Raw genomic sequence first — 15133 nt, forward strand, 5'->3', positions numbered from 1 at the left:
TGTTTTAAGCCATGATTAATACTCGGTTTACGTGAAACTGATTTTTGTAACTTTTTTAGTATAGGTAAGAATGTCATGTATGTTATTGTGATTTTAAAAAAAATTGTGCTGTCGGTTTTCTTCTCCTTTTTATGCTTTGTGTCTCAATCTTTAATCTCTCCACCTGTGTGGTGACATTTTTAGTGTCAACTTACAGACTTCAATATAATTCAGTATAATTTCTTATATTTAGTTACTGGACATTTGTAATTTTTATTTTGGTTCAAGCTCACTTTTTGAAGAGGTTCGTTTCCTTATATGAAATAAATCAATAAATCACTCTAAAAACATTTGTTGTCAAAAGTTTTTCGGGAGCTGGCATGTCTCTGACTTAAAAAACAAATTCCACCCCCAGCCCAAACAATTAAATGTAAACCCTGCCCCTCGGGCAATTTCTTTGGTCAACTCAATCAAGCAGTCACCTGGAAAGAAAAGATCATATTTTAGGAACATCATGGATGGATCCGCGGATCAGTGGATGCATCTGATTGTGACAAACAGCAATGTTACATATCTGTACCAGTTTTATATGAGATTAAGGTTAAGGTTTTGGGTTTAATTTAGGGTTTTGCAGGGTTTGCGCTGAACTGGTTTGAGAACAAAAGAATCATGCAGCTTCATTCCTCAGGATCTGAACTGGGGGCCTTCTTAATGTGGCGAGATAATGATAACATAAGCATCATTCTTCGCTTCTTATATCAGCTCTGAATTGGATGTCAATAGTCAATTTAATATGAAATGCTCACAAACCCTTGCAAGCAACCTCTCAAAATACTGAATTTGGAGGTATAGGAACATAAATTTCGATACTAAATCAGGTGTACTGTATTGAAAACCATCTCTGAGAAGGCATTCAGACTCTGAAGGGAGGTGTTCGGGGGTGTTTATTCACACTGAACTACAGAGTACTAAAGGCTTCGTCTAAACCTCCTTAATACAAACTAGCAACACTCTCCTCTCAAGCTCATCTGACTGTCGCTTTAACTTTCAAACAGTTATAACATTTCTGTTGTCCTTTGCTTTAAATGTCACCTTTTTAGAATTAAGAACTGTTGTTATTGGAAACTGTTCAGTGAACAACTGAAGAAAATGTTTGAGGTGTTTCTTTTCTTCTGTTTGTGCTCATGGAGTCTGGCTGGTAAGTATTTTTATGGCTTCAGTTCTGATCATTTGTGCACCTGCACATCATTCTGTTATTTATTATTCATTTTCAATTAATAATAAATTATAATTTATTTTATGTTTTATCAGAATATACATCAGTACTTTCCTGTAGCTCAAATGATAGAGCATGGCGCTAGCAACGCCAAGATCATGGGTTCAATTCCCAGGGAAAGCAAGAGCTGATAAAATGTAAAAACTGTAACTTGAATGCAATGTAAGCCGCTTTGAATAAAAGCGTCTGCGAAATGCATAAATGTAAGTAGCTTTATACAGAGAGAAGAATTGTTTTGTGATGGCATTTTTTACGTGTTTCAAAATGACTAAAACTCCAAATGTGTTTCTGAGAAAGTGTTTCTGTTTGTTGACCAGGTGTGTTTGGTGATGAAGTGAAGTCAGTGTCAGTGACGGAGGGAGATTCTGTCAATCTATATCCTGATCTTACTGATATACAGAGAAAAGATTTGATTATGTGGAAATTTGGACAAAACATTGTCATCGCTCAAATCGACAGAAAGAACAAGACTACAATATGTAATGACCATGCTGATGGGAGATTCAGAGACAGACTGCAGCTGGACAATCAGACTGGATCTCTGAGCATCACAAACACCAGAACCACAGACTCTGGACTTTATAGAGTATACAGCAGCAGAACAGACACACCGCTCAGCACATTCAATCTTACTGTCTATGGTGAGTAAAGTTTTACTTGCCCTGTTTGACGTATGACCTTCTGGTTCGTAACTGAATCATTTATGGCCTTAAAATGAAGATGCCAAAAGGAAAAGACTCAATATGTAAAAGGGCATTAAGATATCTTTAATTCTTCTTGAGTTACAAACATGCAAACTTTGGGGGTGAAAAAAACTTAAAGTTCTCTCTCTTTCCCCATTTTTGATTGGTCACCGTTGGCACATAATAACAAAGATTGCTAGTCAAAAGATTTTAAGAGATCTACCAATATCTAATAACATTGAGATGCTCCCATCTTTCTAAAGACATTTTCGACCAACAATTGCCAGAGAAAAGAGAATCTAATAATCTAACCTATAATAATTACTTCATTTAGGTATTTGTTTCACCAGAAAAATATTAACAATATCAAAAATTTGAGCTGGGGGTCCTCTGGTCAAGCTGACACAGAATGACCCAGCTAGCATTTGTGTATCCTAAAAACAAACAGCAGAATAGCATTTTCACACTCCCTGCATGATTTGATGATTACAGCTTAATTGCAAATGAAGCAATATAAATATTTTGTGAAATTTAGCTTGATTTCTGCTTTTGTTCACACATCACTTCTCATTTCATCTCAAGCTCTTTACTGACAATATCGTCTTCTTGCTAATCAAGTGCACTAACCTTTGATAACATCAAATTGTTAAATGTGGTGTAAGTTACATCACAATTAGAGACTGTTGTAAGATTTAAACTAGGCCATGTATGTTGTGTTAGTCTTTAAATTCAAAGCCTGTTTTAAACTAATACTTGTTTTAAAAATCTTACATTTCTGAGTTATTTTAATAATATAAATCCTTTACACACAAAACTTTAAACTCTTAAGTTTAAATTATAATATAGTTTTAAACATGATTTTCATTTTTGATGATTTAATTTTTTTATTTCTAAGCCTAGGGCAAGAGTAAAATTATGAATTCATACACAGATAAATAAATAAAAAATTAAATGTAGTAAAAAACTGTTTTTAACGATTTACAATTTTAACATGACCTTCAAACAGCAAGTGTGTTAGTTTGAATAAAATTCAACCCGAGACACCAAAACACAAAGGTAAAAAAAAAACAAAGAACACTTATACATTCATCATTTAATTATTAGCAATATTGTAAATAATAATATTGTGAAATGCCAGATAATGAATTTTTGCTTTGTAATGAAATACAGATTAACTTTGTCGTATACATTTCTAATATCAAATGAATCTCTACTATGTCTTCTCAGCTCCTGTGCCTGTTCCAAACATCACCAGAGACTCTTCACAATGTTCATCATCATCATCATCATCATCATCCGTGTACAAATGTGCACTGTTGTGTTCAGTGTTGAATGTGAGTGATGTGACTCTCTCCTGGTACAAAGGAAACAGTTTATTGTCCAGCATCAGTGTGTCTGATCTCAGCATCAGTCTCTCTCTACCTCTGGAGGTGGAATATCAGGATAAAAACACCTACAGCTGTGTGCTCAACAATCCCATCAGCAACCAGACCAGACATCTCAAGATCACTCAACTCTGTCAGCCATGTTCAGGTAGGACAGTAGTGATATTTGCTTTTATTTACTGAGCTCATCGCATACGTTTTATACTGCTGATATTTCTAATAGTGTTTGTTTTAGATTAGACTGACCGATTCAGTCACACTAATGGCTCATTTTATCCATTATAGAACTGGGCTTATTTTACATAGTGTTGATCTCTGCTGCTGCTGGTGGATCTCTGTTGGTTGTAGCTGCATTTGGGATGTTCTGGATCTGCAAAAAACAAAGAAAAACCGACCACAAAGGTAAGTATTACCTACTGCTGATACATCTGTAAAAATATATTACTGACAATAAAATAATGTGGAAAGGTGTTCTAGAGACAACACAACAATTCTCAAACATCTTATTTTTATTCAGAGTTCTGTTGTTTTAATACATATTTCATTATTGTTGAAACAGATCAGACCTGTGATGTGGAGATCACTTACGCTGATCCAACTTTCTACAAAAGAAAAGCACAGAAATCAGTAAGACTATAGGCTATATTTCTATGTATGGTGTGTCTCTCTGTATGATTTCAGCATTGAGTCAAATGTAATTTTAGAATTTAAAAATGAGTCAAACCATAAATTACCCGATAAGTTCAAGTTAATACGCTAGAAATTATTCCAGGACTTAGCCTATAATTAAAGCGTGGACGGACAAATAACAATGTAAAGTTATGTCTGAAAATAAATGTGCAATACGCACTTGTTATCTGTAGATGCGCGTTAAAGTTGCATTCGTTATTAGGCCTACCCTCTTTGCTACGGCCCTGATTAACGGTGTAGCATAACTAAACCTATTGCAGTTTTATCTTTTTTTTTCCTAAAACATAAAATGTATCTTTTGACATACATTCACGCTCTTCAGTTCAACCTTTACCTGTACACCCAACAGTGCAATTTAGGATAACCAAATTTTACTAACAGATTTTACTTATGCGTACACCAGGGCTGTCCAAAGTCAGTCCTGGAGGGCCGGTGTCCTGAAGAGTTTAGCTCCAACCCTAATTAAACACACCTGAAGCAGCTAATCAAGGTCTTACCTAGGCATACTAGAAGCTTCCACGCTGGTGTGTTGAGGCAAGTTGGAGCTAAACTCTGCAGGACACCGGCCCTCCAGGAGCGAGTTTGGACAGCCCTGGCTAGCTATAGGCAATTTACTAGGCAAAAATGTACAAAATATTACAAAAATTTTTTTTTTATTATGTAGTGTATTTTCATGCAGAAGTTGGATGAATATAATGCTCAGTAATGTGAATGTGTTTGTGTTTTATGACAGAGAGTTAAAGAGGAAGATGGGGTGGTGTATGCAGGAGTCACAGTGAGATCAAACTATTGATCAAAACTGATCAAACTATGATTCTGGAGCTAGAATGCTGTATACGAATATGTTTTTGTTTGAATATAAATATATGCATAAAATAAGCTTTCATAGATACAGTGGATTTTACAATGGAACAATGTTCGCCATGGCCATGGATGTAGAAAATTAGGTTAGTCTTTGGTTGTTTTTTGCATTCATGAAAGATTTGAGCTGGAAAATGTCACTATTGTCTCCTGTAGAGTTGCGTTTGAAGTCATTTCATATTTGATGAACTTTGCAACATTGACTGTGATGAATTTGTTTCAGAATTGATACATTTTGGAGCATTAAGTGCAATCCTTTTAAGTGTCCTTATATTATTGTGTTAAAATTTAGCACATCTAAAGTGATCGTGTGCACGTTTGGCTAGACTTTAAGTAAATTCACTTGTCTTATATTCATAAAACTCAAAGTTGGAGAGTTATCATGGCAACAACTATAGTTAGAAGAACATGGCAAGACTAGTGGCTTTCACTCATGTGTTTTATTCCATGGCACCATAAAGATAATCAACATAACGTCTGTATTGCATTCAAAGACTTCTGAGGGGTCCCTCAGTTCCCTGAGGAAAATCTTCCCCAAATATGTCCCTCTTCTGGTGATGTATGTGATGTATGCGATGTATATGATGTATTAAAAGTGGTGCATTACTCGCAAAGGGTTTCCCAGTAAGTTTTTTCCAGATTTCATTTATAAATAGTTACAAATTACAAAAGACAAGAAAATGAGATAATTGTGGCTAAAAATGTCTTAATATGAGATGGTTGGCATCCCCTAACCTCATTAATGTTGTTCTGATCATATAACTGTATCACAGTTACAAAAGTGCAGCACAGATGTTTCAAATGTGTTTTTATTTGTGTTTTGTATCATTTAAAGTTTCTGTAAGGATTTTTTGTGATTATGAATGTGGGATTCAGTTAAACATTATAATTCATAATGAAATTTTAATGGATTTCTATATATCCAGGGCTCCGAGCAGTGTTTTTCTTTTGTGAATGTGTGCATTGTTTTCATATTTCAAAACAATTTAGTCAGTGCTTCAGTAATGGTGTACAACGCCATCTATTGGATGAACGTTCTTGCAGCTCTCACATCTTCACTGTGATATTTTATAATGTAAAAATTCTTGATATAATGATATGCATTTATTTTTCTTTTTTTAATTACTTTAAGCCTCTTCCTGTACAATATCAAACAAACATGTTCTAATTTTATTCTGTTAGTATTTTTGGCCTAATTCTTGATCTCTAGAAAGAAGATTTGCGAACATCACAATCCATACATTTGTAATAGGGTCATTCCATATCAAATCAAGAACATTTCTGAACCTTCTGTTACTCCAATTTTTTATTTTGTTAATATATCTTACGGAGACATATTTAGATTCCAGTATCTGTGGAACTGAACCATATAGGTCCTTAAAAATAAAGATGCCAAATGAAAAGTTTGATAAGAACCAAAATCTGAAATCACATTAAGACACCTTTAACACTTGTTGAGTTAAAAGCATGCACACTTCGGGAAAAAACACAAGCCCCTGGTTTCACAGTCAAGGCTTAAGCCTAGTCCTAGACTAAAATGTAAGTTTTAGCAGTTTCAACTGAAATAAACTTGCACGGATTGATCTCAAAACATATCAGTGCCTTTGTTTTGTCTCAAGATGCTCACCAGTGATGTTTTTTTTTCTAAGCAGGTTTATAAAAATTACTTGTCCTAATTGAACTATGTCCTAATCCTGGTTTAACCTAAGCCCGTCTGTGAAACCAGGCCAAGAAGTGCTTATATTTCTCCCATTTTTGAATGGTCACCATTGGCATTTACTGCAACACAACGAATAGAATGGCTTAGTTAATGAAGAGAGTTTCTAGATCTGAGCAGCACATCTTCTTTAACACAGTTACATCTGTACACCACCTCTCATTGATGTAAAAGCACGTCTCGCCGCCGCGCGATTTCCCCGTTGATTCTGTGGCTGTTTCTCAATATGCGTACTTGTCTGTACTTGTGTTCTTGTGGACTTGTGAAACGTCATCAGTCGCTGCCCAAGTACTGTTCCAATTCAAAGTTCACATCTAGCCAAGTCCAGTTCAAATCCCCGGATGTGTTCTTGATCCGCCCCTTTTACCGAGGATGCATCGAGAGGTGACTTGTGCGGACTTGATACGGGCCATAACCCAGAATTCCGTTCGTCCTCCCGTCCTCGAGAGTTCGTTGGCAAGTTCAAACTCGAAAGGACGGAAGTCCAGACTCTGCGAACTTGGTATTGAGAAACGGCCTGTGTCCCGATCTGCTCTGAGCAGCTGATAATTAGGCAGATGAATCGCGCTGTCCGGTATGTCGCCATTCAGCCAGGTTTCCGTGAAACACAAAGTAGCAGAGTTAGAAAAATCCTTGTTTATCCGGGAGAGCAGAAGGAGTTCGTCCGTTTTGTTGGGTAGAGAGCGGAGATTCGCCAGATGGATGCTAGGCAACGCCATTCGAAATCCGTGCTGAGGAAGCTCCGGCTCGCTTGCCCCGCCTGCGCCTCCTGTAGCGTTTGACCAGAGCTATGGCTCCGCCAACTACAATGTCCAGCAAAACGTCAGAAAAATCAAAAACGTTAGAAGATTTTGTGGTGTGTTCTGCCGAATGTTCAGCAGATCATACCTGGTAAAACTGATCTTATTTGAAAAACAAAAAACAGGAAAACAAACAAAAACAATACAAACACTGAAGAGCAACGCACAACAGCTGCCATCAGCGGCGCCATCTTGGTTTTCAAGTTTTTATTGCAGAATAGAGTTGTGACGTTCGAGAACGAACCGATTCTTTTGAACGGCTCATAAACATGAACGATGGGAGCCGAGTCGCGGCTGGGGGGAGCCGTTCTTTTTTTCCTATGCGTGTTTCACAGATGCACACAAATTAGCTCCTCCGCGAGACAGAACAGTTATAGGGGGAGGGGCGCACCCAGCGAAGGGGTGCTACTGCCTAACAGCATGATGATAGTTGTGCACACATCCTTCACCTGGGTACTCCAGTGGAAAAAAAAACCTTTGTGTGTAGCAGTAGGCACTCGCCCCGCCTATTAACGCTCGGCTGGATGGTGATTTAGTGCTGGTTATGAGGACTATAAATGTGGTTGGTGTACGTTACCTGTGAGGGCATTACACGTGACATCATGTCATTGTTGTTGTTCCAGCGCGGTGTGCCAGAGCTAGAGAGGTAAGAGCTGCCGGTTAGCGACTCTGTTGCAAATGATTCCTGTGGCACCGGGTGATATGGACTTCTTTGTTGTAGTGGACAGGGGAACTAATCGGCGTACACTTGGCGGCGCTCGCTGTTGTGTGAACTTCCGGAAAAGCGGATGAGTTTTGTGGTTCTTTAATGACGGGCTGTTCAGGTATGTTTTCAACCTTTTATATTTAATGCCTCAGTCCGACTCAAGTCCGCTTGGTGAGTTTTCTCTTTGTTTTAATCCAGGTGTATTTCATATGCCTGTTTAAGGTTATGGTGGGTTGTTTTCGTCATCATTGTCGTTCACTGGGCGCTTTAATCAGAAGTCCGGTTCAACATAAACTGCTGAGCGACTACGAAATTACTACGTGCTGCTGTTTGACTTGATTTCACGAATATACGACTGTTGAGCGACCACAATTACTACGTGCTGCGCTGCTGTGTAGCCTTACTGACTAGCGTCACTGCGACATCTCCGACTTTAACGGCACCATTAATGTAAATTTTTCTGTCATTCTATGAGAACTGGTGTGGATGTTTGCAATGCCCGGGATTTGATATTGCGTACTCAGAATGTAAAGAGCTGTTATTCTTATTCTTAGTCATCACTGTTTATTGTTTTGATTTAAGTTTTCTTTTTGTTTTTGGTTTATTTATTATTATTATGTGGATGTTTGTTTTGTTCAATTCTGTCTTTTTGGCTCAAGTGCGGTCTTTGTGGCCCGGTACGAGTTAAACAACCACCTGGTCTGTATTTTCTTGATGCTGTCTAGGATACCCGGTTATCCAATTGTTCTCATAAGAGTACCCTGGATTTAAGTGGTGAATGTGTACTATTCAACAATGTTGTGAGGTGACGATCATCTGGAATGTATCTTTCTGGGATGAGAGTGCTTGTTATCATATTGGTTTGAGATGAACATTGTGCATTTGGGTCAAATAATTGTTTTTGTGTATTTCTTGTTTTCTCCTTTTTCATTTTTTTCATTTTGTGGTGTATGAGTCTGATGTGTGTTCTTTATTGTAGGCCTGGACGGCAAGGAAACTAAGGGCGGCAGCCCTCCTCATCTTGGTGGTGGTATTTTGGAGTGATTGCTGTGCCACTTGGAGGTGTTTGGCGGAGTGCAGTGTGAGTGCACGTGTGTTTGTGGTTTTCTTTGTTTCTTTTCTTTTAGGAGAATAGGGAGGCCCCTTAGGTGGAGTAATACGGCTGCCGTTCCCAATTTCCGTTGCCAGGAGTGTCCAATTTTGAACATCCTTTTTCTGATGACTTTCTTTGTTTGTATAATTTTAATCAATAAAGTGATTTTATTGTTTGTATTCTTCACCCATGTCTCATGCCTGACTCCAACCAATACGAGCCTGTGAGCCTTGTGTGCTCCTAATTTGTTTAGGGCGATTCCCTGGTAATAAGCCCCCGGGGTGGCGTAGTTGGTTTATTTATTTGGTGTCCCTGTTTCTGAGCCCGAACGCCACAATCTGGCATAGTCGGCAGGGTTTGGTTGTGTGGTCAAAGGTTGAGACAAGGGTGCAAAGTTGTTTTTTTTTCTCCTTTTTTTTTTTTTTTTTTTTTTTTAGAACAGTGGTGACTGGTTCGTGAGTATTTTTTTTTTGGGCCCTCATGGTAAGTAAATCCTGTTAAATTATGGAGGATGAGTTACAAATAATGAGGGATTTAATAGCCCAATTGAAGGCCGATAATGAGAGACTGTTGCGGGAGCGGCAACCAGTTGGGTCGCCTGATCCTGGGGCAGCCTCTTCTAGCATGGTACCACCAGTTGTACCACAGTCAGTCGGGGTTGGTGCTGCAGTGACGGAGAGATTGGTGTTTATACCACGAGACAGACGCTGTCCTAAATTTAGTGGTACCGGTGTCGTCCGTATTAATGAGTGGGTAGAAGAAGCTCAAGCATGTATGCGCGTACTAGGGATGCAACAATACAGTTAACCTACGGTTCAATACATACCTCGGTTTTTTAACACGGTTTTCGGTTCGGTTCGGTTCTGATGGCTTGACACATAAGTGTTTTTTTTTGTTATTCTATGCTTAGGCAATAGGAACAGTAAGAGGTTAAGGAGAAAAAAATAAAAACGATTTATTGCAATGCTCCTTTATTTTACTTAAAAGCCAAGAACAGTAGCCTACACTAGTTCCTAGTGTATTGTATAATAAATAAAAAATTAACACTGAAATCTTAGAGCTGCTGGTAGCCCATGTACAAACTGGGGAACACATCAATTTGTTGTTTCTTTTGCTCAAATAGCGTTATAAAAAGCTTATTTCTCAGGCTAGATCAGCCAGTGCGCATGCGCAGTCCTGAGCGCGAGTCTCAGAGCGCTGACTGTTTCTATAGCAACCGGGACTTCTAACGGCAGCTGCAGTGACGCGCTGACTTTACTGATTAACGATTGGTTCTTTCATTCAGAAGGCGGGGCTTCCTGCGATTGAGCGGCCAGCGTTGCATTTTTCCCCATTTAAAACAATACGAGTGACATGTCTTAGGTATTCTATAGTCTTTGATTATACTCAACGGCAAAACCGAAATGTCTCCACATCGCGCATTTAAAAGACTCCGGCGCTTCCTCGTACTGTTGCCTCACCTCACCGCCGCTCGCCATGTTAAAGTGTGGAATGATGGTTAAGCGCCCCCTAACTTTAGAGCATATGATTGAATATTCACTCGCGGGAAGGAGTTTCCTCATCTCAGCTCGTAACGTTAGACTTACAGGCACACACAAACAGTCAATTCGGAGAGAAATAAAACGCACATAAATTATTTAAACGTAAAACCGAAAAAACCGCAATTCACAAGCGCGTATTGAACCGTGGATGTCGTACCGAACGGTTCAATATTATATTGAGAATTGTGGCATCCCTAGCGCGTACGTAATCTTTCACTTGCAGATCAGGCTTTCTTTCTGTTCGACCATCTTGAAGGTGAAGCGCGTGAAGAGAGAAAGTATCGGCCAGAAATTGAGAAAAATGATCCTCTTAAAATAATTTCAGCGTTGCGTGAGGTGTACGGATGTTCTGAGTCGTACGTTGCTTTACAGGAAGCTTTTTTTCTCTCGGAGGCAGCAGGCGGGTGAGACTCTGTTAGAATTTTCCCTAGTCCTGATGAGCCTACTAGAGAAAGTGAAAGATCGGGCGCCACACGCTATTACAAATGCTGACGTTGTTGTACGGGATCAATTTATCGAGTATGTGTCTGATAATGCTCTTCGCAGGGAGCTCAAGCAGCTTATTCGACGACAGCCCACCATGACATTGTTGGAGGTTCGGGGGGAGGCAATTCGATGGGAACGAGAGGGAATGCCAGGCGGTGCGCGGGGTCGAAGTCATTCAGTTCCCTCATTGGGTGGAATTCAGTATGGGGTACAAGGGGGGGGGGGGAGGGGGGCTAGTTCAGGTCCGAGTTATGGGAACCAATCGGCTGAGCTGAGGGAGTTACGGGAATTGTTGCAGCATCAACAGCAGCAGATAAATCAGCTCATGCAAGCCCTTGCCCATTATCAATCACCCCGTGTTCACCGTCAATACCCTCGTTCAGATCGGTTGATTTGCAGGCGTTGTCAGCAACCGGGCCATTTTGCTAGGGAGTGCAATGGGTAATGGCGTCCCCCTTGCCCTCCACAGAGGTCTTCTGCTGTCCCTTCGGCTTCCGAGTCGAGGCCGTCGCATGTACTACCACCTTCGGGAAACTAGTACCCACCTGGCTGCAGAGCCACAGCTCGGTTGGGGGTGCGTTTGGCTCTCGATTTCCAGGTGGTAACGAGTCGGTATCCCGTTTGGTTTCCGCATGTCCACATTCCGTTGTTAAGATTGGGGGAGTCCCGGTGCCCTGTTTAATTGATACTGGCTCCATGGTGTCGACAATTACCGAGCGTTGTTTTCAGCAACAATTTGAACCACGGGGCCAGGATCACTTGCAATCGTGTCGTTGGCTGCAGCTCCGAGCGGCTAATGGGCTTGAAATTCCATATATCGGTTATATGGAATTAGACATTGAGTTTTTCGGTAAGGTACTCTCTAATTGTGGCGTGCTGGTGGTCCGGAATCCTACTAGTGGCTGGAGTGCTGATGTTCCTGGTATTTTGGGGATGAATGTACTCAGTCGCTGTTATAGGGAGCTTTTCGGGCAACATGGATCCGCCTTGTTTGAATTACCGGTTGTGACACGTGACCCTAGTATTGTACAGGCATTTCAGGACTGCCAAAAGGCAATTCGAGTTTCTAACCGGGGGGGGTGACGTAAGGGTACGGGGGCGCAAGGTGTGTCGCGTTCCAGGGGGCACCATGAAGTTAGTGGCAGCAACATGTTTGGCGTTGTATATGGGTAGCACTGTGTTCGAGCCCCCAGAGGCTGGTCTTCCTGCGGGCCTATTAGCCTCTCCCGCACTCGTACCGGTGGTCAGAGGTACGGTTTATGTGCCTTTGGTCAATGTAGGCACTGCGGATGTGGTGCTCTACCCCACCACAGTCATAGGTGAGTTGAGAGAAGTATATCTGACAGACTTGCCTGTTGGAGTGGCTGAGGTTCCATCCGTGGTCGCACAGGTTGCTGCTGGTGGTGTTTCAGGTACTCCTGTACTCGACCAAATTGAATCGGTTGATTTGGGGGGGTTATTGGTTGAGGAACAGCCACAGGTTAAGGCCCTACTTCTAGAATATCAGAGTGTGTTTTCAATGCATGAGGGAGATCTGGGTTGTACTAGATTGTTGTCCCATGAGATCCCACTAACTGATGACGTTCCCGTCCGACAGCGCTATAGGCGAATTCCACCTTCGGAGTATGAGTTGGTAAAAACCCATATTAACCAGTTGCTGGACTCTCAAATTATCCGAGAGAGTTGTAGTCCTTACGCGTCACCTATCGTGTTAGTTAAGAAGGATGGCAGCCTCCGCATGTGTGTCGATTACCGACAACTTAACTCTAAGACACGTAAGGACTAGGGCTATGCAATTAATCGCATGCAATTCACATGCGCATCTTGTCAGTAAAGCCGGCTCCGTGATTGGTGGTAAGTCTCCATCACCTGTCTTCAGATGGAGCGGCAGTTAATACACAGAGCCGTACTTCACAGACAAGCTACGCGATATCGCGTTCATAATCGAATGCAATTCATCTGCGATATTGAACGCGATATTGCCTAGCTTGTCAGTGAACTATGGCTCTGTATTAACTGCCGCTCCATCTGAAATCAGGTGATTGAGATTTGCCGCCAATCACGGAGCCGGCTTTACTGACGAGATGCGCATGAGAATCGCATGCGATTTAATTGCACAGCCCTAGTAAGGACGCTTTTCCATTACCAAGGATCGAAGAAACGTTGGATTCATTGACAGGGGCTCGCTGGTTTTCCACATTGGACTTAGCCAGCGGGTACAATCAGGTCCCTGTCTCTGAATCCGACCGACCAAAGACCGCTTTTTGTACTCCATTCGGGCTTTTTGAGTGGAATCGCATGCCATTTGGCCTTTGTAACGCCCAGAGTACATTTCAGCGATTGATGGAGCGACTTTTTGGGGATCAAAGACATCAAACCGTTTTATTGTACCTTGATGATATAATTGTGTTTTCTTCATCAGTGCAGCAACATCTGCAGCGGTTGAGAGTAGTGCTGAGTCGCCTACGGGCTGAGAATTTGAAGGCCAAATTGGACAAGTGTGCGTTCTTTCGGGAAGAAGTTAAATATCTGGGGCATGTCATTTCTGCTCAGGGGATAGCGACGGATCCGGGTAAGATTGAGGCTGTAGCTCAATGGCCTCGTCCATCCACTGTGTCAGAGCTACGGACCTTTTTGGGCTTCGTGAGCTATTATAGGCACTTCGTGGAAGGGTTCGCAAAGCTAGCTGCACCATTGCACAAATTGGTAGCCGAGGCGACTGGAGGGAAGTCAGGTAAGAAAAGTAAGGAAGGGATTATTGAGGTTTCGTCTGCGCAGTGTGAGGAGGCGTTCGGGACCCTTAAGCACCGGCTTACGACGGCACCCATTCTGGCTTATGCTGATTTTGCAAGACCATTTATCGTGGAGGTAGATGCCAGCTATGTGGGATTGGGCGCGATACTCTCACAAGAAATCGATGGCAAAGTTCGCCAAGTTGCCTATGCGAGCCGTACTCTTAGGCCTGCGGAGCGTAATACAGCCACGTATAGCTCAATGCGATTAGAATTCTTGGCCCTTAAATGGGCTATGACTGAGAAGTTTCGCGAGTACCTTCTAGGTAATAAATGTGTCGTACGAACCGATAATAACCCGTTGAGCCACTTGGCCACTGCTAAGCTTGGTGCTACTGAGCAGCGATGGGCAGCAGAATTAGCGGTATTCGATTTTGAGGTCCAATATCGATCCGGCCGAACCAATCAGAACGCGGATGCATTGTTTCGCCAGAACGCCGCTGCCCGAGAGGAAGGAAATAGTGGGTCTCCAGGTTTGGTAGTACCGGAGCTGTTGAGGCGAGCTGCACAGTCGGAACCTATAGGGATGATCCAGTCAGGTGCTGTTCAGGCCTTGCCTAGTCGTTCCGGTGCAGATATAAGTGCGCTACAGGAGGTTGACCCCGACATCGAGCAGGTGTGGAGTCTGTGGAGACAGCAACGACGTCCGGGGCCTATGGAGCGGCGACATTTGTCTAAGTCTACGTTGACTTTTCTCCAGCAATGGGACCGGTTGGTGGAGGAAAGGGGTCTGTTGTATCGAAGAGTGTTCCGTCCGGATGGCGGAGAGGAGGTACTACAGCTAGTGTTGCCAAGAGTTTTGAGATCAGAGGTACTGACACAGCTTCATCAACAGCATGGGCACCAGGGCATTGAACGCACTCTGGAATTGGTGCGACAGCGATGCTACTGGCCGGGCATGGCCGCTGGGTTCACTGGGTTCAGGGATGTGAGCGGTGTCAGTTGGCCAAGGCGGCTCCACCTATTGCTCGAAGTTTCATGGGGCACCTTTTGGCGTCAAGGCCCAATGAAATCGTGGCTATGGACTTCACGGTTTTAGAGCCGTCACTTTCAGAGCAGGAGAACGTATTGGTATTAACGGATGTATTTAGTAAGTTCACGGTGGGTATTCCGACCAGAGGGCA

The 15133-nt window shown here is 41.9% G+C and overlaps 2 protein-coding genes across 2 annotated transcripts in view; one reads left to right on the forward strand and one right to left on the reverse strand.

Annotated features, from left to right (window-relative positions):
* The window catches only part of LOC306874987 (uncharacterized protein), a 127589-nt gene that overhangs the window by 43489 nt on the left and 68967 nt on the right, over positions 1–15133 (reverse strand). The gene's annotated exons all lie outside the window — the stretch shown is intronic.
* On the forward strand, positions 947–5485 carry LOC306875049 (CD48 antigen-like). The gene is made up of 6 exons (XM_079425426.1): positions 947–1177; positions 1573–1896; positions 3166–3471; positions 3609–3725; positions 3883–3950; positions 4747–5485. The coding sequence occupies exons 1-6, from the start codon at positions 1129–1131 to the stop codon at positions 4804–4806; spliced, it is 924 nt and encodes a 307-aa protein (XP_079281552.1). The 5' UTR covers positions 947–1128; the 3' UTR covers positions 4807–5485.

This window comes from Barbus barbus, assembly GCF_936440315.1.
Source record: "Barbus barbus genome assembly, chromosome: 9".
In the NCBI taxonomy this organism is placed as follows: Eukaryota; Metazoa; Chordata; class Actinopteri; order Cypriniformes; family Cyprinidae; genus Barbus; species Barbus barbus.